General features: G+C 47.8%; 3 protein-coding genes across 6 annotated transcripts; 1 reads left to right on the top strand and 2 right to left on the bottom strand.

Annotated features, from left to right (window-relative positions):
• Nucleotides 1-832: 832 nt before the first annotated feature.
• On the bottom strand, nucleotides 833-9,618 carry LOC135805154 (interferon regulatory factor 8-like). Of its 4 annotated transcripts, none has more exons than XM_065319154.1 (6): nucleotides 8,783-9,618; nucleotides 6,101-6,586; nucleotides 5,385-5,534; nucleotides 4,509-4,680; nucleotides 2,466-2,567; nucleotides 833-1,757 (listed from the first exon to the last, which is right to left on the bottom strand). In XM_065319154.1, exons 1-6 carry the CDS (start codon nucleotides 9,042-9,044, stop codon nucleotides 1,625-1,627), a joined length of 1,305 nt encoding a protein of 434 aa, XP_065175226.1. In that variant the 5' UTR covers nucleotides 9,045-9,618; the 3' UTR covers nucleotides 833-1,624. The 4 variants fall into 4 exon arrangements, with proteins under 4 accessions (XP_065175226.1, XP_065175227.1, XP_065175228.1 ...); XM_065319155.1 differs by having other exon boundaries at nucleotides 4,515-4,680; XM_065319156.1 differs by lacking the exon at nucleotides 2,466-2,567.
• A 1,477-nt stretch (nucleotides 9,619-11,095) lies between these two features.
• LOC135805152 (dipeptidyl peptidase 2-like) lies at nucleotides 11,096-13,126 on the top strand. Its single transcript, XM_065319151.1, has one exon. It carries the CDS (start codon nucleotides 11,351-11,353, stop codon nucleotides 13,124-13,126), a length of 1,776 nt encoding a protein of 591 aa, XP_065175223.1. The 5' UTR covers nucleotides 11,096-11,350.
• LOC135805151 (Na(+)/H(+) exchanger beta-like) lies at nucleotides 13,090-27,421 on the bottom strand. The gene is made up of 19 exons (XM_065319150.1): nucleotides 26,976-27,421; nucleotides 26,015-26,060; nucleotides 25,735-25,776; nucleotides 24,760-24,828; nucleotides 23,667-23,748; nucleotides 23,237-23,264; nucleotides 22,906-23,018; nucleotides 22,557-22,632; nucleotides 22,070-22,152; nucleotides 21,355-21,466; nucleotides 20,500-20,581; nucleotides 19,286-19,503; nucleotides 19,002-19,075; nucleotides 17,896-18,024; nucleotides 16,864-17,010; nucleotides 16,477-16,637; nucleotides 15,642-15,763; nucleotides 15,160-15,209; nucleotides 13,090-14,158 (listed from the first exon to the last, which is right to left on the bottom strand). Exons 1-19 carry the CDS (start codon nucleotides 27,274-27,276, stop codon nucleotides 13,577-13,579), a joined length of 2,517 nt encoding a protein of 838 aa, XP_065175222.1. The 5' UTR covers nucleotides 27,277-27,421; the 3' UTR covers nucleotides 13,090-13,576.
• Nucleotides 27,422-27,490: the final 69 nt, after the last annotated feature.

Here is a 27,490-nt window from a genome sequence, read left to right as displayed (position 1 = left end):
TTATTTCGCACACTTTTCACTTTTTGGTTGCCTCTCGATCTCATTCAGAAGTGAACCGGAGACAGAGCCGCGAAGGCTGCGGTCGAGCCGGTCCAGCCTGTCTGTGACTCTGGCCCAGACCATTTGCACCATATGGCCCACACGGGCCATAGCCAGGCCATACTCCATAGCCGCACTGCGAAGATAAGCCTGAGCCGTGGTGACCAACCAGGCCGAGCTGCTTGGTTTTCCCTACTTGATACACGAAACGAATTATGTACATAATCTTTGTACAATCATGTATCCATAACCGCTGGGGTGGGTTCTTGTTAGTAATTTAAAATTTATAAAAATTATACTAGTACTGTATACAAAGAGAAAGGACCAAGGAACTACAAGTACTGAAGTAAGTTACGCTATACTGTCCACTAACACCACCAGTTACTAAATAATCAGCTCATGCGATAACATTGCACGACACTGACCGACGGTACTGACGTTCTACAACTAACTGGCGTTAGTGGACAGTATAGCGTAACTAAGTTACTTGTAGTTCCTTGACTCCTTTCTCTTTGTATAAACTTGGCTCTCCATCCGAGTCCACTAGTAGTAGTACTGTACCACTATGTATCCCAACACAGCTGCAAGGATGTGTTTAGACCAATTGGCCCTGGGTATTATTCACCCATGATTCTGAGTCTCCGGGTTCGGCAGCACACGTACACATGCGAGAGCCATGGTATGACTCTGTTCGCGCTTCACAATCGGCGTTTCCCACCAATTCCCTCACAACCGGGGAACAGCAAGAAACCGATGGCATTGCACCCACACAATTCAAACCATGCACGTGATGTTGTTTTGCAGTATTTCAAATATTCATACCGGTAAGCCAAGACGTAACCACAGGAACAGACAATCTAGACTGTAGCTGTGAGAAGATGACCAGTGTCACCAGGAAGATTTCAAGTCACGGGTGCATCTTCAGAAGAGAAACAATCGGGAAGGCGGGGGGGGGGGGGGGGGGGGGGGCAATAGAGCTGACTCAGCCGCCTGCGGCAGAAGTATGAACATAGCCAGCAAGTCCAGCTCTCAAAAAATTACGTCATCATGTCCGTCCTCCGCGAACCTCTGACAGTGCTACAATAGTAGCCCGAGAAGGCAATGCAAGCGTACGAGAGCTCAAGCATGTGATCATGGCTATCAGGTGGAAAACTGCGACCAGACTGCCAAATCAACTTGAGAATTGAAATGATTACTTTTCAATTTTCATACAATGATCAGTGGCACCCCTGGCCTGGTGCACATTGGGAGAAATGGCGGGGTCAAGGCTGAGAAGTGGAAATGAACAATGCGAGACAACGGGAATCAAGACTTTAAATTAATTAAAAGTTGTTGTGATGTTGTCAAGCAATCATACGGTATGTTATTACTTGTATGATTGCACGAACATTGCTCTTTTCATTGTTTTCAACTGACGAGGACTGCGGCACTCTTTTCACGGGCCATTACAGAGCACTATGCCACTGATGACGTATTGCACCACTGTCTGCATTGCTGCATGGTAACTGAGGCCGGCCATCTGTCACTGAAGATACAGCCTGGTCAACCACAGCGTCCCGTTTAGGCCGCTGTCCATACCGAGGTGCTAGTGACGATGCTGCAGCCTGCTCTCTAGCTCTGCTATTCTGCCGTGCAGGGTGTGCACTATTGTGCAGAGGTTGTTTACTTTGAGTTTCAACATGTCCACGGTCTGTTCCATGTCTTCACCTTCCCTCGATCTTCGAAGACAAAAGGAAAGAGAAAAAAGAGAGGAAAAGTCAGTCAGCTGAAAGACATTGTGCAGAAATACAATTTTTTATTTCGCAACCTTCTTCCGCAAGAACCGAAATGCAAGTATGAAGGAAACGAGGACATGAAGGATGATGCTAAAATGCGAGAAGCCCACAGCCATCTATGGTTGGATACGCGGCTCCATACAAGACAGACTTGTACTAGAAAACATACCGATCATGTGAACGAAAACAAGCGCAATGTGCATGTGTAGTCAGACAGAGCCCCCCCCCGTGACCAGTCAACACAGAGCACCTTGAATGTTCGGGTAAACACGTATTCTTACTTGGCCTCTTATTACGGATAAGGGGACAAAGGAAAGGTACAGGGTGAAACGACAAGAGTACTAAAAAGGCAGAAACCACGAGAGAGAGAATAATTACGGATCTAGCACGAGGAGCTGCGACGACTACAGCCAAAAACGGAAGACTGGGAAAACGGCGCAGGGCCACGAGTTATCACCAAAAACGGACCCAGGCACGAACCCAGGCACGGACACGTAATCTTAGCAGTATCCCGTATCCAGGCAAACACGTGCCGACAGCATGCAGCTACACTACTCACAACACATGTACCTACAAGATCTAACAGCACAATCCAAACTTTGAACTGCTATCTTCTTCTTTTCTAAATTATTCTCAAGTAGGTTGGCTAACCTGTCCATGTGTTCTTCATCTCTCATCTTAATTGCCTGGTCGTGGTACACCCCTGTTCCTCTGCTAGACTGATGAAGTGGCGAGTTCCGGGTAGAGTGATCGCTATCCGAAGAAAACAGAAGAGATGCTTTAAAACGAATCAGTGGCCATTATTATTATTAGTGGCCATACACAATCAAAATTCCTGCACACTGCTGTACCTGCTTCTTTGGTCTGTCACCTGAGTTTCCTTTAAAGGGGCACTCCGGGGATTTTTTCGGTGGTGTGTTCTCTTCATGGGGGCCTGATATGGCCCCCAAGGAATGGGGAATCGCGAAAACTAGACCCAAAAAGTCGATATAAATTATGAAGCCAGGGAGTAGAGGGCCAAGTTTGTCTCCTCTTTTGATGGTTTTGATGACGTCACGTGTGATTAGTATTCAAATTCTCTGCATTTGAAGATCTTAGTTGTTTGAATTATCTGATGATGAAGAACGATGTTTGGTCAACATTCCCAAGCTTCACAACTGCAACCATACTCTAAGGGACCTGAAGGACCTCCTGAGGTGCCCCTGGTAGAAGCGCAGCCTGGTGAGGGCCAGGAAATTGGAGCGGACGACTTCACTGGTCGACAAGGAAATAACGATTGGTGTTCTTGCCAGAAATGTGGGGTGATGCAGAGGGCAGTCGATTACCTTCGCTGTCGAGAGAGCGCTGCAGCTGTTAGCATTGACAGCCCTTTGACATGCGTTACACATCACCCCGACTTCGCGTCAGCTTGTCTAAACAAAACTGTTCTGACCATATGCCTCACGGCGTATAGAGAATTTCGGGATCCTCGTACTCGGACCAGTGAAGTCGTCCGCTCCAATCTCCTGGCCCTCATCAGGCTGCGCTTCTACCAGGGGCACCTCAGGGGGTCCTTCAGGTTCCTTAGAGTACGTCCGCAGTTGTGAAGCTTGGGAATGTCGACCAAACATCGTTCTTCATCACCAGAAAATTCAAACAACTAAGATCTTCAAATGCAGAGAATTTGAATACTAATCACAAGTGACGTCATCAAAACCATCAAAAGAGGAGACGAACTTGGCCCTCCCTAGATCCCTGGCTTCATATATCGACTTTTTGGGTCTAGTTTTCGCGATTCCCCATTCCTTGGGGGCCATATAGGACCCCCATGAAGAGAACACACCACCGAAAAAATTCCCGGAGTGTCCCTTTAAGTTCCACATACGCAAAATGCCTTCAAAATCTGTAAGCTTTGCCACTTCGAGGCATCCGAAATATTTGGCATGAAATTTTGACTTTACCCTCAAAGATTATATATATACTAACACACTTCCAGCCCAGCAGAAAGGGTAGACACGTGGATATAGCTTGAAATTTCTGTGTGGACTTTGACTTTTACGTAATGACGCAGTGCATCTAAAATAGCTAGGTAAGCAGCGGTGTTTTGAATATAAGGCCATGGTGTAGCACAGACATACAGTAGGAACCAATAATGGTACGTATCGGAAAAAGCTCTAGGCAATGCCTCCACATAGCTGATACATGTACTGCACCCACAGTGACAGTGCACATGTACTTGATATGCAGCGACTATACACAACTATAATTTTCCTGTGCTATGTCTCACACACTGCATCCTGAGACAGAGGGTTTCCTAGTCGCGTGTCCAATCGCCGGGGTGCCAGGATTACATCATGGCCACCGGAAATACTATTCATCGCATCCATAGAAGGCTGGATGTTGAGCGTCTATGTTTTAGAATAATGAGGAGGAGGAGGAGGAGAAGGAGGAGGATGTAGTCGAGAAGGAGGGTCCATACTTAGCTATGTGGAAGGGGGAGGTGAGGTGTAGGTTTATTGCCAGTTTTGTTGGTTTTTCTTCATTTTGTTTTACAGATTATGCTTCCTTATGAGAGACCCCGACCAAGATAAAGGAAGGAGAAAACTGAGTTGCTCTGGCAGACAAAGAAAAGAGGAGAAATGCCTAATACAAAGTACGGCGTTGCGGAATTTGAAGTTTTCACAACCCTTCTAAAATTACAGTAATACAACGTACACGTACTTTCTGTGCTCCATCTTCAGTTCACCGCCCGTTTCTACTACTTGCAATGTAGCGTGCTGGAGATCAGGTTCGTTGTGGTTCCAGGCTTGCTCGCTTTCAGTGACCGTCGATGAACTGTTGGTGACACGGTGGTGGTCAACGAGAGAAGACTCCTCTCCAGCGTGTTCTATTGATACACATCATCCCAAAGCACAGTGCACATCACAAACAAATGTTTCAAGTGACTGTAGCGGGGAACACCTATCCCAGTCCCTCTTGTTAACCAGGACCGTGTACAGTTAGTTGTTGTTGGGTGTTTTTATTTTTTATTTTTACTGAATACCACGGAACCATCCGATGCTGCACAGCGGGGGCGGTGGCATATCGGATGGAAGTTGTAAATAGGTAACTGTTGACGTCATCAGTGTAATACTTTGCGTCGGTTGAGCCACTGGTACCAACATGTGAATGGTACGATGCAGCCCAGAACCGTCCGGAGTGGCGTGCCATTGCCCGTCGACCACCCACGGCACCCTCTGCTGCTGGCTACGGTTGCGCCTGCGGCCGCATGTTCCGTCAAAGCGGCGACCTGAAACGCCATCAGTCATTCTGTCGTGGACTGGAGAAATAACAATGCGCTATCATTGCTACGCAATAGGCAAGGTCAAGGTGTGTGTGTGTGCGCACGCGTGTGCGTATGTATGTGTGTGTGTGTGTGTGTGTGTGTGTGTGTGTGTGTGTGTGTGTGTGTGTGTGTGTGTGTGCGCGTGTGCGTATTGCCGTTACATCAGCAAGAAGTGCTAGATCACAGCTATGCCAAGAACAAGACTTTAGGACACTACATGACTGTGTGAATTGTTACACGATAAAATATTCGGTATGAGTACGTACTTCTCTTCACGCCACTTCCGTTTCTGTAGGGCTTGAACGCCGATCCATGTAACTTGCCCTGTTGTTGTCGGACTCCGTTGTCTAGAGTGGCTTGAGGTGACAGGGCTCTTCCAGCACCAGGTACATCCATGACAAGCCGGGAAGACATGGCTAAGCATACACACACAACACACACACACACACACACACACACGCGCGCGCGCGCGCACACACACACACACACACACACACACACACACACACACACACACACACACACACACATGCACACACACACACACTTAAATCACGCATCAGGACAGGAAAAGTGCACAAAAGCTTGCGCAGGACTTTCAGCTACTAAAAGGCAAACCGCACAGTACGTCATGTACTCAAATTCTGCTCCACTTCAGTCTCATGTGCCGAAACCTGTTCGAAACTCACCACCGGGGGCCTTGCCTTGGGCCAAATCGGCACAAGCAGTCACGCGACAGCAACAGAGTGACTACAGTGGCACTGCACTTTATCCTAAATATATTGATCAGGAGCAGGGGTGCATGTACATGTACATGATTGTACAGTGCTGCTGGCAACTGAAATCCGACCCCTGAGCGTTGCGCTCACATCGCAAAGACCCAACATGTGCACGGGAGGGCAAAACTACGAAATAGAGATCGCCAGAATGTGAACGCATTGTTAGGGGTCGGATTTCAGTTTCCAGCGCTGTAGAACCTCACCTGCAGTGCTTGCAGTCCTGGGCGAGAACGCTGTGCTTGCACTTGCAAACCCAAGTGTTTGCTTGGTGCGACGACCACACGCGCCCTCGAAGATGCGGAAATAGCGATAGTCACGTGCACTTAACCACTGCGGGACATGCTGTGTCTTGGCTAGAAACAACCTGGCGATATCGTTCCTCTTGAGCTCTTGTAGCGATTCACGCATCGTATTTAGAGCGCTGCGGAAGTTGATCTTCCACCTCGACGGCTCGTTTTTGTTGGCACAATACTTCCCTGTGTTGATGGCCCAATCCCTAAACACAGATGCATCGTTCTCCTCAACGTAATCATTACTCTTCATGTGCACCCAGCGGATTCTCATTATATGTTCCTCCTTATCCACCCAGGAGAGACCTGTGGTACTGCCTTCATCAAGCTTCCGGATAAGAAACGGCAAGAACAGTTCTCGTTTCTCGCCTTTCTCCGTTCTCGATTTCATCACCTTCCCTGCAGTACACATAGAGCCATGTGTACACACACACACACACACACACACACACACACACACACACACACACACACACACACACACACACACACACACACACACACACCATGTACCACACACACACACACACACACACGCACACACACACAAACACACACACACACACATTTTCAACATCATAGTATTGCTCTGATTTTTGTTCTTTTACGGCTCAAATCAAAGGCTTTGCCCTAGAATATCATCCTGGCATGAGTAGAAACTACATCTGTAGAAAGGAAGAGAAAGTTATATAGTGAAATGGCCGGGCGTGAACTGCCAATCAGTTTTCAGTATGTCACGTATGATAGGTCGTGGCAGAGATCCACAAAAGCAGGTTTGTGCCCTGCATGCTGGATCTGCCTCCTTTGGTAGCCAAGGAAACCATTTGACATCTACCAAAATGCCCGGCTTCACCTGGTTACTGAGAAGGCTGCGCCCCGTAGCACCATCGACAGCATGCGTGAAACGGGCGAAGGGCCTGATCGACCGTCGGACTGTTGAGCACGCCGATAGCCTGCGCGACTCACCAGTGCCAGCGGACGACACATACACGCGGGTCAGTGCTTGGCGTCACGGGTGTCATTACTTTATATACCAAGAATATTGTAGATGTTGAAGTGCTGCCTAAATCCTGTGCTGTTCCTAGTCATAAGGTAAAGGCTTGCCAGTGGGAAAATAAAACAGGCCGAGTTTGAAATACGGAAAGCTACAGCCATGCCAATCGGTTTGGTAGATGAGGCAGCTGTGAAAGAAGGAGTCAGTTATGCCGTCATCGGGTTTTGGGTATGTTCAAAATGCCTTTTTCTCTTGCTGTAAAACCGGAAAATTTCGGTAGAGATTTATTTTCGGTAACTTCAGTACTAACAGGGGTTTGCTCTCCACATTGGAGCTCGCGCTATTCCGCGAGGTACAGGCGATTTTTAACGAAAATATAACGCGACCTGAAATTCAACCTTGCCATGCAACACAGTGCGCAAAATGAATTTTCGGATCTGGAAAACTGGTTTACCGAAATTTTCGTGCTACCAAACTGTTGATTTTGGGGGAAACCGAAAATCCCCGGTTTTACAGTATTTAATATGGAACTATTTCTAGCACTTTAAGCAGCATACATCTAGAACCCTTGATAGGAGAGAGCCAATGTTTGCATCACTGTTTTCTCCCCCAAGCCTCAAATATAAATTATAATTATAATGATATCGGATTCCTTTCCATTGGAAATATCCGGACCTCACAAAGGTGACCTGTACACCCGCCACATTTCACTAGAAGACCTTCTCATTGCTGTAACTTGCTGAAGAAGTGACCTGCTCTTTGGAGGTGCTACTACTACATGTATGTTGAAAACTTCATTAATATAAAATTATAACGAGAATCGAATCATACCTTTGGCCTATGGAGGTTATGCGAATGATTTTATGGGTGGATGTTCTAATGGGTGCTAAGCATACAGCGGAAGTCAGTGGATTTTGTAATGGGTGTGAAGTATGCAAAAGCGAGTCACTAGTGCAAGTGCAACGCTGTGCCGGGAGTCCGCGACTTCGCCATTCTGTGCACAGCATCTCAACTGATGATTTAATTGCATAAGGGGCCGTCCGTAATTATCGAACGTTTTTCACCAAACGAATTATTTTAGTTTAGACCCAACCCCTCCCTCCCTCCCCCTCAGAACGTAAACAAAGTTTGACATATGCATGCATAATACAACAAAAGTTGCAAGTGTGTAACTGCTCCTATGGGCATGCACATGTATCAATGTTTTCTGAAACGAAATTGGTCAACCCCCTCCCACCCCATAACGAAATTATTTCGTTTTGTGAAAAAAGTTCGATAATTATGGACGACCCCTAACTTCCACAGAGGCCGGCCAAACGTTCATTGCATGTAAACAAGTGCAAACTGAGTAATTATGTCGTTTCACTCCAAGAGCGAGGGAGGGGAGGGGGGATAGCTTGTACCCCAGTGCACATCTGACCACGGATGATTTAATGTCATATCACAGACTGACATTGTATACGAGTAGAATAATAACCTTGCAGTCGGACTGATCATGTCCTGGATTCAATCATGCATGACACTGCCCCCCCCCCCCCCCCCCTTCCCCGGAGGATTTTGAAAGCGCAACAAAGAAATGAAATATTCGGTTTTAAACTCACCAGCTGCCGAGCCGGTAGCAACAGCGCGGTTGGGAGAAACAAGGGACATTTCCGCAACGTCGGCCAATTCGGCCAAGCTCTTGTCATTTTCAGTGTTGGGCAAAGAGGCTGGTGAAAGGTCTGAACACGACGGTGTGAGCGACGGCAATCCCGGATGATTGCCTGGACTGATGCTGCTGCCGCTGCCACTGTCACTGTCAATGTCACTTTGCACTGGATCATCCTGACCAGGTGAGCTGAGGGCAGGAACGCGTTCTGCCATTCAGTTTTCAGATGACGAGCGTACCGCTGTAGTGCGGAAAATAGCGAACGCGATCTGATCCCAGTTTGTGCTACTTGCAGAGCACAAACAACAGCTACTAATAATCTCTTCTGCAGTTAGGAAAGACAGGAAAAGCTCCGACATGCGGTCTGTAATGGAATATCGGACGCAGACCGAAAACAACGGAACAACAAAATTGAAGCGCAGCGACACAAAGTGAAAATGAATGCTTGCATCGGGATCGGACATGTAGCGTGGTCGTCACTTGTCACCTGGTCACTATCAGCACCGTGTCAGGAGCGCTGTGCGCATGCACACGTAGACCTATGTCTATGATCTATGAGTATGAGCGCAGATATCTAGCAGGTCAGCTGATGAAATAATCTGAAGTGAAGAGCGCCGAGGCCGGACTCGCGAGGAGTAGATCTCGAGTGAAGTCTCAGTTGAAAAATGAAAGGCCTTCACCATGTTCACGCAGATCACGGCTCGTGACCCTGATGATGAAGCCGGCATACTCTGTTGCAGTGCTAGTGCTTGGAGTAGTGGTCATCGTGTGTCATGGTGATATCGCCTTCAATTCACAATGTAGAGTAGAACCAAGAGTACATAAGTCATAACCCCCCAGAGTGTGCAACGCCTGATCCAGCTCTGCATAGGGTCTTGGTCGAGCGGAATCGGATCTTTGCGTCATAATACCGTACACATCTGAGGGGAACCCGGGGAGTCGCGGGTACTCTTGGATCAAAAACAATGGTGCCCTGCCTCGAGACCGGCCTTCCGCTGGTGTGAAGTGTACGCATGACATCAGAAGATCCGATTCCGCTCGACCAAGACCCTACACAGAGCTGGATCGGCGTTGCACACTCTGGGGGGTTATGTACTCTTGGTAGAACCCGTCACACCGGATTAGGGATCGGAGCCCGGGGGGGGGGGGGGGGGGAGGCACTTGGCACGTACATGTACATTGTGCGGGTCTGGCTTCGGAGCCCGGGGGGGGGGGGAGGCACTTGGCACGTACATTGTGCGGGCCTGGCTTCGGAGCCCGGGGGGGGGGGGGGGGGGTCACTTGGCATATACATAATATCATTGTGCGGTTGATCCTTATAGTTATAATATTCGCGGGATCCGCGTTAGCATCACTTGAATGTTCAGAAACACACAAGCTAGCCTTCGCTTCCGCAGGCCACCACTATGCCTTTTTCACCTTAGTGCCAATAGTGGCAGATGCAGACCTCGCAAGTGAGTCAGGGGGAGAGGAGGTGAGTCTCTCAACCAATCGGGCGTGTAACGGCCCATGACCCCGTATTGCTGTAAACTGCATCCTTGTTATCCTCACTCCGAGCTGTGAGTACCCATGTTGATCGACCGTGGGTGTCGGCGCAGTTCAACACGCGTAAAAAGTCTTTTTACACGATCCCTGCTACCAGCGCGGGTCTCGAACTCGGAACCTCATCATGATTCGCAGGCGCGCCTGCAAACCAATCGGCCATATATGTTGGGAAATTATAGGTATACCCAAGAGTCCATAACCCAGGGGGGTTATGGACTCTTGGTATACCGGGATTTAATTTCCGGCCCAAGGGGGTCCCCCGTCGGTTTCCGATGAAGCCGTAATTTTTTCGCTCCAAACTATTTTTCCGGGGTCCATCTCCTCACAAAAAGTCGTTTTGCACACCTTTTTGCCCATCCCTAGTACAACTGAGTCCAGCTATGTCGGCGCAGAGTTAGGTGGATCCCAAACCCGGGTTGTACTATAGTATACAACACTAGAAAAGTAGAAGTAGAACACAATCATGTCATGATTGTGTTCTATTCAGGGAGTCGTATCATGGTACTTTACCATGATACTTTTTTTTGATACATGGTACTTTACGTCTCCTGGACCAGTGCCCCGCTGGCACTGATCGGGCCGGATGGTATGGTGATAATAAATAATTATGGATCATGGAGAGATGAAAGCCTAAACTGTAACCATGGTAAACAGGCTAAAGCCTAAAGGAGAGGCTTGCGCATATATCATCTTGCGTCTACACTACATTGACATTTGTAGTGCGGACTTCGTGTCCAAGTACATTGTACGTACAGCGTAGTTTTAGCCTATGAAGTACGTACAGCGTAGAGCCTATGAGTATGAGGCTATTTTGCGGGGAAGAAGGAGAGGACTTTGCGACGATCAACTCCCTCTTTGCTTCTTTACTTGTCCAGGCTGCGATTGTTGCTCTTACCGCCGTACTTTTGCATCTACTATTTAGTGCAATGGTCTACGAAGCACCTAGTAGTTGAGTGTCACACGGGCCATTTCAAGCATGGCTACCGGAATGTGGAATGAATGGAAACAACAGCGGCGACAGCAGCCGCAGAGATGTGCGTATCTTTCATTATCGTACGCATCGTTGCTGGAATGGTTGTTGTTGTTGCTTGCGACTTCGGTTCTGGCCTCAACGAGCTCAGCCAGTCGGACTGTATCGCTTCATTCAAAAGAATCAGATTCCAAGCACGCAATCCCTGGTGTTCATGCAGATCGACCTCAGATAGGCGCGCCAAGCCTGAGAAATATACCTCTGCTTCAGCCACAATTCTTCGAGCAGCGAGTCGACCACTACAACACCAGCGACCTGCGCACCTTCAATCAGAAATTCTTCGTCTACGACGCCTACAAATCGAAATCGGACGGCGCTTCGCTCCTGTTCTACTGCGGGCCGGAGACGACCGAACTGTCTTCGTACACTGCCACCAACCTCAGCCTAGCCTACTTTGCACAGACCCTGGGAGCCGTCGTCGTGTCGGCGGAACACAGATATTTCGGCGTTAGCTTGCCGTTCGGCAATCGGTCGTTCGCACAGCCGTACATTCAGTACCTGGCCATTGAACAGACCCTGGCGGATTACGCGGCAATCATACAGCACGTCAAGGATAGCATTCCGGGACTGGGTGCGAGTAAGGTGATCTCGTTCGGTGGCAGCTACGGAGGTCACTTGTCCATGCTGATGCGAGTGCACCATCCCGACATCGTCACGGGGAGTATAGCCTCGGCCGCGGCAACTTGCACATTCGGCAATATTCCCGACAGCACCTGGTATGACCTGGTTTCAGAGACGTATGAACAGACGGTCGTATCCATTGGCGATGACCGTATAGAGTGTAGCAGAGAGATCCAATACACCTTTGACCATCTGTGGGCTTGTATTTTCAATTCGTCGTGCCGCGGCGCGTTACAGAGCCATCTTAGATTGTGCACGGCAGTGGGTACGATAAGCGACGGGTACATTTTGATGTTCTATGCACGCAATCTCTTCTCCATAGGCGCCCAGTTCGACTACCCTATCGCATGGCCACCGACCCATGTTGCCAATTCCCTGCAGCAGCACCTCTGCATACCAACGGCTGCTGAGGACAAGATCCTTCTTGCCCTGAATCTCATCTACAACTCCACTGGTGGCTTGGCATGCTTCCCGTTCCATGGTCCAGCACCTCTGCATGCAGCTCATATGCATCGTCACAGTAGATCTGCGATGCTGAAAAGCACCCTGCGGCGGCAAACTGGGCCAGCATCACACTCACAGCCGCACACTGAGAGCCCTGTTGGCATACAGGACCAGCCTTTCCAGTACGTGTGCTGTCGAGACTTTCCACAGCCGATCGGAGGAAAGGGAATATTCAGTGTCCCAAGTCCGGTGAACTTCACGCGCACGGTGGAGAACTGCCAGAAGAAGTGGGGCATCGGTCCCAGCTTGGAAAAGTGGCGGTCATTCGTACAGGAGCCACTGCTCTCATCGGGTTCGAATATTGCATTCACCAATGGCGGGTATGACCCGGTGAGGGGGTTTTCCCCTGATCATGATCTCAGCCCAAGTGTTGTAGTTATGGCAGCAGAGATGGGCCATACTTATGATCTGTTTTACCCGTCCATCTACGACCCGCAATCCGTTGTTAGTGTGCGCGACCATCAACTTACCCTCATCAAGCAATGGCTAGCTGGTATCAACCAGCGGCAAGACCTTGGCATCACCGCGAAGGAGTTTGGCGAGACAATTCAAAGCCTGTGTTCTCACCAACATTCACCGGCAATCACTTCTGTGTAGCTAAATGTACTTGTAAGTAGCTGCATGCCAATCCAATACTATTGGCCGGGGGGGGGGGGGGGGGGGGCATGTAACGATCTAAGACAATTTTTTTACCATGGTACAAATACGTCATCAAGAAGAGTTGTTCACTGAACGAGAGTGTCACTTGAAAAACATGAGCTAGAGGGAAGGGGGGGGGGGGGCCCGGGGGGGGGGGGGGGGGGGTAGAAGTGGTGGTAAAACCTGATGCCATGAAAAAGTATGTCTGTAAATGACGTGTCATCAAGCAATAAATAAGTGCCCATCAGTGTACGTAAAGTTCTGCTTTGTATGATTATATAAATGTACAACTCAATTCTCTTGATCCACAAGTCGTGCAAGTTCCTATCCCAACACAGAATTGAGATGCACCCAGATATTCCGTTCATTGCCGGTATGTCAGCCGTTGCACATAGCGTGCTTCAAAAATTAGACACTGGACTCGAGAAGGTTTTCGTTCGGGTGTGAGGACACATCGCCCTGTAGGAATCTGACCCGTGGGCCAGAATCATCGCTGTGATATTTCTGGTGCATCGCACCGAGTTGCTTCTCCCTCTGCTCGGGCGTCGTCGGGGTCCGTAGAATGCCCTTGCTGTCTTGTGCAGAGCTTGGCGAGTTCACTAGCTGCTTGGGAGCGGCGTCCATGTCCTCTTCCCAATCCTTGGGCGGTGATGTATCCAGCCGGGCGGCTTCCAAGGCGGCATTCGCATCCTGGATGTCTTCGTACATGTCGCTCTGGCATTCGCTGATGCAGCGGCGTCGCGTCCATTCCTCGCGCCGGCGATCCACGTCCACGGTGTGCGCGGTCAGGTCCTGGTCGCTGGCCGATCTCGACACGCCTCGCTGCTGCTCGTAAGAAGAGGAGTGCTGTCTGCGGTAGCATGCGCCCGCGCCGGCACTGTGCGCGTGCCCGTTGCCATGGCCCTGCTGCATGTGCCGGAGGCGCAATAGGCGCAGCCGTACCATGTCGAACTGATCAGCCACATTGTTGCGCTTCAGGTTGTGCATTGGCTGTGTGTGTTACGAGACGGACAACAAAAACGAACAGAAGAATGCATGCTTTAAATCGACAAAGCCATAAAAATCGCACTACAACACGAAAACAACCACAGAATAGGAAGGCCAACCAGCAGTAAAGTATGGTATATGCAGCCTATCTGCTAGCTGTTATCATTCCTAGAAACATTACCCCCCCCCCCCCACACACACACACTCACACACACTCCTCTCTGTCATGCCACAGCCAATCAGCGGCGTGTGCATCGTTACGATTTCACATGGTTCGACACAGCAGTCAAGTGGGAATGGCATATACTCCCCACCATGGACCATCTTCTCGCTCACCTCGGTGACACCAATTTGTTCTCAAAGCTGGACGTCAACAGCGGTGGGTTTCACCAAATTCTGTTTGCACCGGAATCATAGCTGCTAACTACACTCTTCACACCAATCGCCAGATTCCGGTAGGCGTGGCTTCCCTTTGGCATTTCCTCGGCACCGGACTGGGTGACCGGAGTGCTCGTACTTTCAAAAGCAAATGTTGGGTCTGCTCAGCAACCTCCCGGGTAATTATGTATTTTGGGCAGCGTTCTTTAGTTTGGCACCACCCTCGAGGAGGAGGCGCACAACCTTTGACCAGCCCTGACCCGCCTTCAATACTCCAGTGTCACGCTCAACAGCAAGAAGTGCCTGTTTCATGCCACCTCGATCAAATTCCTGGGCCACGTGATCGATGGTTTCGGCATCCATCCGAATCCAGACAAAATCCGCACAATTCAGCAGCTCCCCCCCTTGTTCCGATGTCCATGCTGCCTGCCGTATGCTGGGCATGGCCAACCGCCTAGGTGAGTCCATACCGGACTTGGCCTTCCTGATCATGCAACCTCTACGGTCCCTGCTTGAATACAGTAGTACTGTACTGTGATCTCTAAATACAGTCACATGTTACTTTGCACAGCGCACAGATACAGTCAAATGTCCAACTTGGTATCTTCTTGCACAAGATGGCTTACATGAATCTTGGATGGTGCCAGCATGTCGCCAACGGATGCTTTGACGTCATCTGCAAAAAGGACGCAGAAAGACAGCGTGTTTATGAGGCCAACCGTGACATGACAGTTTGTTCTTGAAGTGCATTCCTGTGTGATGGCACCGCCCTACCCGCTACAGTTGCGATCAGAAGACAGGGGTGGCTCTGATAGCGTGACAGGCTGCAAGGGTGAAATTCACCCAGCAGATCCGAATGTTTAGGCACCACTGAGTACTCCCGGCACACATGTTGGTGGTGTAATACTTGTAAGCGCCTGATGTATATGGGTACGTATGGTATATGGGTACGTATGGTGCCTGCCTTTTAAAATACAGTGTGTTGCTGTATATACTACCTAGTACCTAGTATGCGGATGCAATGGTCTTGAAGTCAGGTTCACCGTAGACTAGAGCAACTTTACGAAAACTTGCAAAATCCGCATGCGGCAAAGCGTGGTATTATTACCTTTGTTAAGACTAGCGGACGAGAGAGCTGATGGCAGAGTTGGCATACCCCCTGCAACTGGTCGCTTCTTCGGCGACGTGTGCACGCACACAGTTTCACTTGCAAGCACATCCTGGGACATTCTAGAAGCGTAAAGAAACAAGAAAGAGGTAGACGCTAGGCCTAGTAGATACAGAGGGGAAGCTTTACCATACTGTGCATATTTACATGGCATTGATGCCTATGCATAAAAGGCTATTAAAAGCAGCTCATAATAATGAGACACATGGAAGAGGTGGGGTGAATACATCATGCTTTGCATGGGGCATCAAGCCCGTGAGTGCTTGTGATAGCCACCGTTTATTTATTATTATACAGCCTCCAACCCCATGCACTCTACAAGGTGAAAGCACCGACTGAGAGAGCCTGATACACATCAACGTGCACACTCTAACAGGGACTGGTACAAACATGTGCATACATACATACATACATACATACATACATACATACATACATCCAGGAATGTATATACCGCGGGGTATCTACTATCTATTGATGAAGGGCACAACATTATCATATTCCAAGAGGTTCATCCGAACTGCTTCTGACCGCTACTTTGGAGACATCCACCGCACGGGATGTCCACGCCAACAAGGACAAGCATTCTTGAGGTACAGTCAACTGCAGGCCTTCCCCATGTGTTTGAAGTTGATATCTACAGCAGTACCGTTATGCTAATGGGAAGAGACACCATGCACAGTCAAATCTCTCCAAGACAAACTCCAAGAGACCAATGAGATTACTTCAAGTACATGTAGGTTGCAGACCAGGAGTTTTTCTAATCCGTGTTTACCTTCTGCGCTGACGTATCTCATTCAGATGTCTGTGCGTGGTCTCGCAGTGGTATTTCTTTTCCAGACGCTGCAGAACCGTGTCGACGATTTCAGTGTCGGAGCGAGACAGGATGGGCTGAATGTAGAGCTTGTCGTAGTAAGAGAACCATTCGATGATGACCTGAAAGCGGGACAAACCCAAACGGGCGGAGAATACATATGCAGATACTGTACACATGAACAACTGCTTGCTCCCCACTTTTCCCATGTAATCATCGCCGAAGTCGCTACCACTATCTCAGATACACACACAGCATTAAAAACTCCCAGCCGATCCGAGACCCCACTACCCGCATCCCTGTGTAAAGCCGCTCATTGCACACCGATCAGGGTGCCACGCTGCTGACCTGTTCTCCTTGCTGGCCGATGATCTCTTCCACACCAGCCACAATGTGATCCATCATCTTGGAGTGCAGCTGCTCGTTGATGCTGGGCTTCTTCGGCTGATAGGTCTTGACGTGTAGACGATGCACAAGTGGCTTAACGGTGGTGCCCTGAGACACAAAGGTCAACAGAGGATAGGTGCATGGAAAGTCATGATTTGCTAATAGGCCATTCACACGACGGGCAAACTTACTTTTATCGTACCGTTTCCAAGGATATTTACTCGGATACGATAAACTTGGACACACGCGTGCAACTGATTTTTTATCTTGGCCGAGGCCCTTTTGCTCGCGATTATCTTTGCACGCCAGGAAAAGTGTCGGTTGTTGAAAGTGCGTACTGCAAATGCAGTGCTTGAACAAGGGAAAATTCAAAATTGAACATTTCCCGGCATTTTCAGGAGGTCACTATGGATACATTGACGGTTGCGAATTTTGCCCAGCACCGTGTGAACTGGATCACGGTTTGCCAGTGTTATCTTGGTCACACATGTGCAAGTGTTTACACGTCGTGTGAATGGCCTATAACCTAGAGCAACGTGAACTATTTATTTTAAGCTTACCAAGCTCTTTTTAAGTTTTGTTTAAACCAAAAGCACCGGTGCAAGAAAAGCAATTTTGCCATCAACAGCAGAACCAGTTTTGACTTCCAAACCTACCATACATCAATATACATGTAGTGGTTGTATAGCAAAAAAACTGGATATCAACGCATGAACACATTGGCCGGATTCAAGTCAGTGCTTAGCAACCTAACGATAAGTGGTCTATAGCCAGGCTGCTAGATGCTGTTGCCCATCCTCATAACTCAGTCGGATGCCTGTGCACAACACATTAGGCCAGTTATGACAAACTACAGCCCCCCCCCCCCCCCCCCTCCCTATCCGGGCCACGAGACAGGGGGAGGGAGTATTGAATCGGAGCTCTCCATCTGCCTTTGGCAATCAGCTGCATTCTCCTCATGCAAAGTTGCAACCTGAGTGCTGGCAACTGTACCTGGATGAAGACTGTGAACATGATGAGTGTGAAGAGCGCAGTGAAGATGGCGTTCTTGCCAGGAACCACCTCCTCATCCAGCAAGAGCACCAGGGAAAATGACACGGCACCACGCAGGCCACCGTAGCCCTGCACATACGGGGAATAGTAACAACCAGGGAGTAGCAAAATACCAATATTTTACTACTCCCTGGTAACGACATGTGATCACAAAATGTTACTGTAAGATCACATACTTTAAATGTCAATTATTAAAGTTAGCGATCTCCGTATTCTTGTTGGTTAGCGATCTCCGTATTCTTGTTGGTTAGCGATCTCCGTATTCTTGTTGGTTAGCGATCTCCGTATTCTTGTTGGTTAGCGATCTCCGTATTCTTGTTGGTTAGCGATCTCCGTATTCTTGTTGGTTAGCGATCTCCGTATTCTTGTTGGTTAGCGATCTCCGTATTCTTGTTGGTTAGCGATCTCCGTATTCTTGTTGGTTAGCGATCTCCGTATTCTTGTTGGTTAGCGATCTCCGTATTCTTGTTGGTTAGCGATCTCCGTATTCTTGTTGGTTAGCGATCTCCGTATTCTTGTTGGTTAGCGATCTCCGTATTCTTGTTGGTTAGCGATCTCCGTATTCTTGTTGGTTAGCGATCTCCGTATTCTTGTTGGTTAGCGATCTCCGTATTCTTGTTGGTTAGCGATCTCCGTATTCTTGTTGGTTAGCGATCTCCGTATTCTTGTTGGTTAGCGATCTCCGTATTCTTGTTGGTTAGCGAGCTGACATACTTACGAATTCTGTCCGTCAAAACCGGCAAATGACTGTGTGCGTATATGCAAAATCGTTAGAATTAAATGTAGTGGTCTTACTGTACCACAGAAACGGCGACAGGCCTTCAGCAGGCTGTCCATCGACCACCTGCACAATTCAGCCACCTACCACGGCTTGGCTGGATTTCACAAGCTTGTTTAAAATGCAGATCATACCGGTATGAAGTTGATGGTTGTTTGGAAATAACGATCGCCAACATAAGGAGTGGCTATTTCAACCCTCGGATTTTTTATAATTGATCTCAAACAGGGATTCGGCTGACAAGACAAGTCCATCTGATGCTACGTACCATGACAAACTGATCGACAAAGCTTATCCGCTCCATGCGATGCTTGTTCAGGATCCAGGTCAACACAAACACCCCTACAAAGAAGCAAACAACAAAGACACATGGACATGGAACAAGCCGCATGAAGTCAATATTTTGACCCACGGATAAGGATGAATATTATATGCAGAAGTCAGATTTGGACCACTCGTTGGACTTGTTATGTATTCTAACATGTGTGGGAAAGCTGCAAGATCACACCATCCCAGCAGCTGCGTGAGTCGGCTGGTCTTCTTAGTTCTTACCGACAAACCTGAAGATGAGAGCAAATGCAAGCGTTCCGAGCACCAGTCCTGTGTCCCACTCAAAGTCAGCAGTGACGGACGCAAAGCCCAGAAACATGAAGACGACAGTCTCCGACGCTGAGCTGATCATTTTCAGGCAGTACTTGATGGTGGTGCGGGACTTTGCGCTGACGTTCGGATTCAAGTAGTGTCGCATCACCACTCCGCAAGATATGGCACTGTGGTATTAAACAGAGTATTATGCATGATGTCATTAATTGTCATGCATGATGTCATAACTGATATTTTATGCTAATTATGATTGATATTGTGCCATAGTGATAAGGGCATGGGAAAGTTCATGGGGGGGGGGGGGGGCACCCAAGGTCAGGAGTATATAGGGGAGGTGGTCTGCTAGCTTACCACATGACAGTCACGTTCATTGCTGATCTTTTCGGAATTTTCTTGCATAAAAGCAGTGCCACCTCTTTCCTTACACCTGCAACTTGCCACTCCTCCTGATGCTTGTCGGTGGTGCTGTGTCACTACTTCGAAGTACAGCCATACTACATAGCCTCATAGGACAAAAGTGCCCGTTACGTACACCCAAGCACTCTGTTCTGTGTGTATGCATGTACCCAGGCTGACATGCGCTAGAGGGCAATGGTGGTGATCAGTACGCCTTACAGCTACATGTACAACCCCATCCACATGCATATCCTCATCCCCTGCTACTCCCATCACATTGTAGCCCTGTGTTCTAATACCGTAAGAGTCCGTAAATACGTACCTGCTGGAAATACAAAAAACTTCTTCCTTTTGACTCTGTCTGTTGAAGTCAAGTTCAGCCCGATATACATACTGCCCGAAATATGTCCCGGTATGGTTCGCACACGCAGTGTTTAGCATGTATATCCACATGAAAATGACTTCTCCACTACACACAAGTCAGGTCCGAAAGTTAGTACCAACCCAAAAAATTTGAGTTAGTACGGGTGTGACCACTAAATTCAAAAGAAAGTACGTACTCATTTACGGACGTTTACGGTACTTCATGAAGCTAGGACGGATTACTGAATACGGTACAAACCTGCACCCACATATGCAGCAAAATGACGACTCCTACTTTCATTGTCACAGAATCATGATGTATTGTACTGAACTGATGCAATTGGCAAGCTATTTATGGTACACATCCTAGAGTTACTCATGGCCCGCTAACGTGCGGAACTCACCTCATGATACCAGAGAAGTGAAAAACTTCAGCCGAGAGATACGCCAAGTAGCCGCACACAAACACCAGTAGGGTTTCGATTACTGTACCGAACACACACACACACACACACACACACACACACACACACACACACACACACACACACACACACACACATGTATATTCGCAAATCCAACCAGAATGCACGCTACACAGCGCACAGCCTGAACAAACAAAAACGTTGAAAATGTGCTGCAAAGAGAGAATATCAACTACATTTAGCATAGAATCAACCAATTTCAGAATCAGAGCCATTCAATATTCCCATCGAAAACGGACACCGCACACATTAAATTAAGATAACGTGCACAGCACAATGTACATGCAGCCTAGCACCCACATCTGCCGTGTCACTGGGGAGCTAGCGGATCAGAGAGCATATCAGCTTAGATAACCAGCTGTAATAGAAGGACCCCAATCCTGGCAACAATTGATTGCACTTCTTGTCAGTATCTGTCAGCCCTCGGCAAAACAGATAACAAGTTTCCTATACACTAGATTGAGAGATGTGAATACCGTACAGTACCGTTGATCTCATTATATGTGTTACAGTTGGATGGGACTTTGCTCTGGGCATGGAAATTCTGTCGTTATTCGCGAATTGTCGCTATATCCGCAGTCGTTACTAGCGAAGTTGACTGTACACGCCGAAGTCGCTTCATCGGCAGAAAATCGACAGGGGGCAGAAATTAGAGAGGCGGCGGATCAACGGCACTTTGCGGTAGTTTCTTACTCCTATTAAAGCGGAATTTTGGGGTTTTGAATGCAGACAACTGCCAGCAAATAACTACTGTCAAGTTAATGGTAAACTGACCTCGCACATGATCGGTGAAGCGGGTGATGAAGCTTGCGACCATACCCCAAATGACCCCAATCAGAGTGCCTCCCAGGCTTATGGTGAAGAATGACACAATGGCGAGGACAATCTGTTACACAAGACAGAGAACAAGAGTAAACCATGCCAATGTAGCGATGTGACTTGTTGCAACTTTGTGACATATCCGATCAATGCAGAAACAAGTTCAGTGCTTCAAAAACACACACACGCGCACACGCGCACACGCACACACACACACACACACACACACACACACACGTCTCTCGAGATGCACTCGGGTCACTTGACTTGAGGACTACACGGGCCCTACCTTCTCAGGCCTAAACATTGACCTGCCATTTAGGAGAACGGTGGAAATACCTACATCGCTTGCAATAACATCATTACCGTGAATTGCCTGTGTACAGTGGAACTCCCTTAGCAGACATTTTTCAAGTAAATGGAACTTGAATGTCCATGCACGTTCGCGACACCTCATAACTCAGTACCAACTGTTCCCAATCAAGTCCCAGTACTGCCAATGAGTCTATAATCAGGGCAGTCATCAGCGGCTGGGTCGAGTTGTCGGGGCATCAGCAATGGAGAGAGCCACGGTTCCACGTTTGCCTATAAAATGGTATACTATCTACTTTAACAGTACCACGACAGTGTAATGTATGGGGTGTGATACCCACCTCGGGCGGGCCCATACCTGATCAGCCGTGATTGCCTGCTCATTGTTCTCAAACTTCACAAACGTCTCCGCTGTGCGATACAGGACCACGCTCACAGCATCTGAAAAAGGAGGAGTCGTCAGCAGAAGATCGAGTGCTGCTTAGTACGTGACAGAGAATGCCTCCAGGGAATGCTGGATTTTCAATGCAGCGTGCTGCCCAACACCATCAACTCCATTCAACTCTGGGTAGTACATCTGCTGAGCCGTAAACGGTACTCAGGCATGTGTAAAAGTACTTTCAAAGCATGTGATTGATATGTGAAGGTAGTCAATTTACTTACACAAAGGACAGGCAAACCTTTGAATAGCGATCAGTAGCCCTGTCTTCACAGGAAAAAGGCTGCAATCTGGTACTACAATTAAATGCCAAGTTACACAACTACATGGTGCTGTTCTGGTGCAGTACATACTGACTGCCGGGTGACAAGGCCAAGACAGTACTAAGTACATGTACAGTGGTTACCATTGAGTAGGGACTCCCCAAAGACGAGTATGTACAGCAGCAAGTTGACATGGACTTCATCAAAAATTGCCAGCACCTGCACATCGGAGAGGAACCAAACCAACACAGTCATCTTGATCAGACTTGTGGCAGACTCGTGGCAGATGTAAGTGCACTGAACCAAGGTGTGCTCAGTGCTAAGAGCTGAAGACCCACAACAGGGTAAGCGACCAGGCCAGCACTGGGGTCACAACATGTGCATGACAGAACCTGAAAGTATGAGCAGTGGTTCATCAGAATCATCACACAGCACGGACCGCAGTCATCCTAATAATTATAATACGAGCACACGGACATGGCTACTACTCACTGCAACCGGGTCCACAGCGGCAACCATCGTTCCCATCAGCATACACTCCACAAACGAGAAGCGCGCACTGATGTGTACACCGCCCAGCTCAGAAATCATGTACAGACCAAGAGCTGAGCACAGAAACCATTGGTAAGCACATATGTATGACACAGCTAGATTAAAAAGGACCACAGTTAATACCTGAAGCAAAATCCAGAATTCATCTAAAAAGGAATAGTAAAGAAGAACCTGCTGACCTGTGTATGTTGTGCTTTGACGTGGGCAAGGCAGAGTAAGGAAGAGCGCCATTGATAAGTTGTAGGAACTGACAGCAACACCATCGACTTACCTACACTGAACGTGTTCCAGAGAGTACCCTGAGCAATCGCAGCCAAGCAAAGAAGAACACTGAATGCAATAAGAATAGTACGTGGCTACCGCTTACACGTTGAAGAATTATGATGTGCCCCGTTCAAATCTGGTGTTGCGAGCACGAGGAAATCGATTCTACACAGCAATGGCATTACAACAGTGCTACTCTATCTCCGCATACTAGTAGTCACAGTACAGTACTACATTATAGCCTTTACGACCTGCCAACTGGGCACCTCTTCACAATTCCTAGGCTCGGCTTTAGTCCGTATAACTGTTACTTGCTACATGCCCTCGGATAGGCCCAGACTGATCAGCGGATCATGCAGCAGTTCCTTTCAGAGCATAAATATAATACTAGTAAGTACCTTTTTTTTAAAACAGTAAACTGTAGTAGCATGACTTACCACAACGGCATACATCAAGATTGAGCCAAGATTGCCGAAGAAGTAACGTTTGTGCATCAGATAGCCAGCTTCCAGTACAATACTACACCAAGAAACAGCCACAGGACAGGGGAAATAGGGGCATCTATATTTAGTGGAAGCGAGAAGAGAGGACCAAAGGTTTACAAGTTGTGTCAATTTTAATCCTTGGCTCTCCACCCGAGTCTGATTTGAACACCTGATGAGCCGTCAGAATCTATACGGCGATACATACGTCGTGTGACACCACTTGTTATTGTCGTTTGCTAGTCCACCACAAGTTCCATTCTACATGTAGTATAGTACGAAGAGATAGTGCTGCCCAGTCCCTCTTGCTTGGTGTTCGCGTAACTTCCCCTCTTTGCTTATCTCTGATAACATGAGCCTCCCAAGTTCGGTGGTCGTTGTTTTGCGTTCTTGAAGTGAGCCGTGGCCATCCTGTGCCGTGATATTTTGTCATCATCTTGTCATAGCTAACATTCTTAGTTTGCTGTGATGTTTAGCTTGTTTTCGTCTTGAGTGCGCTCACCTTCCCCTTTCTTACGTTGGTTCCTAACTTTGAACCTTCCAAGTTGGAAGGCTTGTTATCTAAACCTTCCCAGGCACTCAGTCATGCACCCCGTGCACACCGTCACACAAAAGATCATAAGTATTCGAACACCATAGTTCCCTTTCAGGCTGTTGATTTGTGCATTCCGAGACGTGATGCAGCTAACTGCAGCTAAGCATCAGGTCGTTGAATGCCAGTATCTCATCAGGCAGTGTTGTGCTAATCGTTGCACGCTCTAACTCACCAGCATCATGCTGATATTGTTAGTGTTGGACAAAAACGGCGCACAACTTGTAAACCTTTGGTCCTCTCTTCTCAATCTGAGTCTGACATTTAGTGGACCATGCAATAAGGGCCATCCCCTATAAGTTAACAGGTCTGTTCCCCATACCAGGGTACCGGTAAATGCCCATGAGGCCATAACATGGCTGACTGGGCACAAAAAGCGCACCCTCAGCCAAGTTCAGTCCAACATGTTTCTGGTATGCTTTGCATTTTGCCTCCGCGTCCCAGTCTTGAACTTACGGTGGCAGCAGAAAGTGAAAGAAGATGTCTGGCGTGAACTTGAAGTGCTCCTTGGCTGTAGGACTCAAGCTGCAGAAATGCGAGAGACAGACCAGAGAAGCGATTGAAACTGCTGAAGAAGATACACGCAATACATTGTATTTCGTCCAATGGACATACCCAGTGGAATGCCTGTAATGCAGCTGTAACACACCAAGGCTTTTAAAAGTTACAGAAACAACACTGCATGGACGGTGAGTTCAAACACTGCATGGAAGGTGAGTTCAAAGTAATACAAGCTCCTGAGATCTGAGCCGAGATGACCAGGCTCTGACAGCAAATTCGAGGCTGCAGCTAAAATTGGATGCTAGCCGAAAATCCCCTATAGCAGTTGGAGCAATGTCAATTCAAATAGGAAATGTTTCCTTGAAGAGCTTCCTTGTTTCCAAATATACCGTACTTACTTGATTAGAAGCCCCTCTCGAATAAAAGCCCCTCTCGAATAAAAGCCCCTCTTGAATAATAGCCCCTAATAGCCCTCCTACGAGGACTGTTTGAAAAAATGCAAGCCCCTCTCGAATAGAAGCCCGGACTAGTGTGACATAGCATGGGGTGACCAGGTAGTGCCATGGGGTGACCAGGTAGTGCCATGTATGAAGGTCAAGTGTGCAAACTGTGACAACATCTCGTGCATGTTCATATTGGTATATGTCCTGGTCGACGTAGTGTGTGCAAACTAACTCGGGGCCGAGTTGCTGTGAATATGAAAGTTTTAGAGATTCGATTGGAATACTGGTATGGAATGTATGGAATGAAACAATAAAAGCCCCTCTCATATAGAAGCCCCTCTTGAATAGAAGCCTCCTCAAAATTGGTATTGAAAAAATAGAAGCCCCCGGCTTCTAATCGAGTGAGCACGGTATCACTGGTGGTAATATTTCAAACGCAGGTGCATCCATTACTACAGTATGTTGGCTTGCCAATCCCGGTGCCCACCTTATCAAACCGCCAATCACGAATCCAAACGCGATGAGTAAACTGCAGAACAAAGACATAATAATATAGAGTGACACACTGGATGTTGGCACATATTCGAAATAGATTCAATAGAAGAATGCCAATGGGAGCAATAAACGAAAAATCAAAGTGGTTTTTACCGTAAAGAGTACTACTAATTTTCTATACGCTGCTCATACTATTGAATATTGCAAAGATGTACTAGTATTTTGAAGTAAGAAATTGGCAAGCGATCCATGGAGCCAGTCTGTCTTCTTACCATGACTCCGGTATGCGAGATGAGAGCGCCTCCGATGAATGAAAGACTAGAGCAAGCAGCACATGGGTACATCAAAATTTCAAAAGCCACCATGAGAATCAAGGACAATGGGGGGGGGGGGGGGGTCATAACCTGTCACGCATGCACACACTCGCTCGAGCATACCGCATTTCCCCCGATTGTAAGTCGCAACCCCATTTTCAGGTTTGAGCCATATATTCACATAAGCAGTGTGTCAAACTTGATTAGAGTCGCATCCCTTCCGCTGCCCTTGAGGCTTAGTGTAAGAAGGTGCGACTTATATTCGGGGAAATACGCTACACGCATAGTATCGCCTCCATTTGCCTCACTTTGCTCTCGACAAGCAGCAACCGCCACACATCACTGGCAGATCTATGAACTGCTTGTTTGGCGTCTTGTTTGAAGCCTGGTGTGGAACCAAGTCGCCTACACGAGTGCCAATGCAGTATGTGTGCAAATGCAGTTGCTCAAATGTAGCAGAAATCCCCGCTCCACCGGTGCCTATATTTATAAGTGCAACTTCCAACATCACTGCATGTATTGCTTATGCCAAAAAATGGTCTTCATACAGAATTTCTTTACCCATCCTGCACTGCCTAGTTCTATAGTGTAATCACTGGACTGTGGACACGCAGCGCACACTCTAATCAAAATACAGTAATTAAATTCAAGTCCTCTAACTGCAGCAGTAATCGTTATTGAGTGTCAGCAGTTACATAGACTAATTACCGGCACTTTGTAGCCAATACAAAATTTAGGTTGTGGGTAGTAAATCACTGATACATATACATTCGACATACCGGCGGTACATTGACATGACATGACACGCACAGTTTACAGAGTAAACACATGTCTTACTAATGCTTCCTAAAACAGGTTCACATTTCATTGACGGATCATCAGCGTCCAAAAATACATAATACCTGCCATTGAATCTTACTTAGCTTTACGATGGCAGTCACAAACATCACCAGTGCGATAATGTAGGGATCGCGGACTGATTTGAAGTCCCATTTCGCAACGTGCACCGATACGTGGTCGGCGTGCTCGCTATCTGTGTCGTTATGTTGGGTCTCGTTGGAACAATTGTTGCCTATGTTGGCATTCGGATTTCCACGCGATACATTTCCACGAGCACACACCGAGCTTTCTGCGGCAGCGTTGCTGGCCGTACTTGCAGACAGCAAGAGAGATAAGCAAATGAGACTCAGGAAAGCTCTCCTAACAAAAGCAGAGGCCATGGTTCAGTAACATGCACCTCACTACTTGTGACTACATGTAATTACTTCCAATACGAACTTGCTTCATCTGAACTCTTCCTGCTGATCGCGCGTGTGGCTGCTGTAGTGGAAACATTATTCTATCCTCTGGCTCTGGCCGCTGGGGTGGTGTTTTGACTAATGTTTTTTTTTAGTACAATGTTTAGTTGGAAAAGCGGATGCAGTCAACAGCAAT

This window comes from Sycon ciliatum, chromosome 1 (assembly GCF_964019385.1).
Source record: "Sycon ciliatum chromosome 1, ocSycCili1.1, whole genome shotgun sequence".
NCBI lineage: Eukaryota > Metazoa > Porifera > Calcarea > Leucosolenida > Sycettidae > Sycon > Sycon ciliatum.
The sequence above is the reverse complement of the archived record's forward strand: the minus strand, read 5'-3'. Positions and strand labels throughout refer to the sequence as shown.

What these genes read in the sequence shown, in the direction of transcription:
- LOC135805152 (XM_065319151.1), top strand. Translation starts at nt 11,351, where the DNA reads ATGGCTACCGGAATGTGGAATGAATGGAAACAACAGCGGCGACAGCAG.
- LOC135805151 (XM_065319150.1), bottom strand. Translation starts at nt 27,276, where the DNA reads ATGGCCTCTGCTTTTGTTAGGAGAGCTTTCCTGAGTCTCATTTGCTTA. An exon ending in TCTCGCATACCGGAGTCATG is followed by an intron (nt 25,777 to 26,014) that starts GTAAGAAGACAG and finishes TTTGTTCTGCAG; the next exon opens with TTTACTCATCGCGTTTGGAT. An exon ending in CTGGAACACGTTCAGTGTAG is followed by an intron (nt 23,019 to 23,236) that starts GTAAGTCGATGG and finishes TTCTGTGCTCAG; the next exon opens with CTCTTGGTCTGTACATGATT.
- LOC135805154 (XM_065319154.1), bottom strand. Translation starts at nt 9,044, where the DNA reads ATGGCAGAACGCGTTCCTGCCCTCAGCTCACCTGGTCAGGATGATCCA. An exon ending in CGGAAGTGGCGTGAAGAGAA is followed by an intron (nt 4,681 to 5,384) that starts GTACGTACTCAT and finishes GTGTATCAATAG; the next exon opens with AACACGCTGGAGAGGAGTCT. An exon ending in ATGGAGCACAGAAAGTACGT is followed by an intron (nt 2,568 to 4,508) that starts GTACGTTGTATT and finishes TTCTTCGGATAG; the next exon opens with CGATCACTCTACCCGGAACT.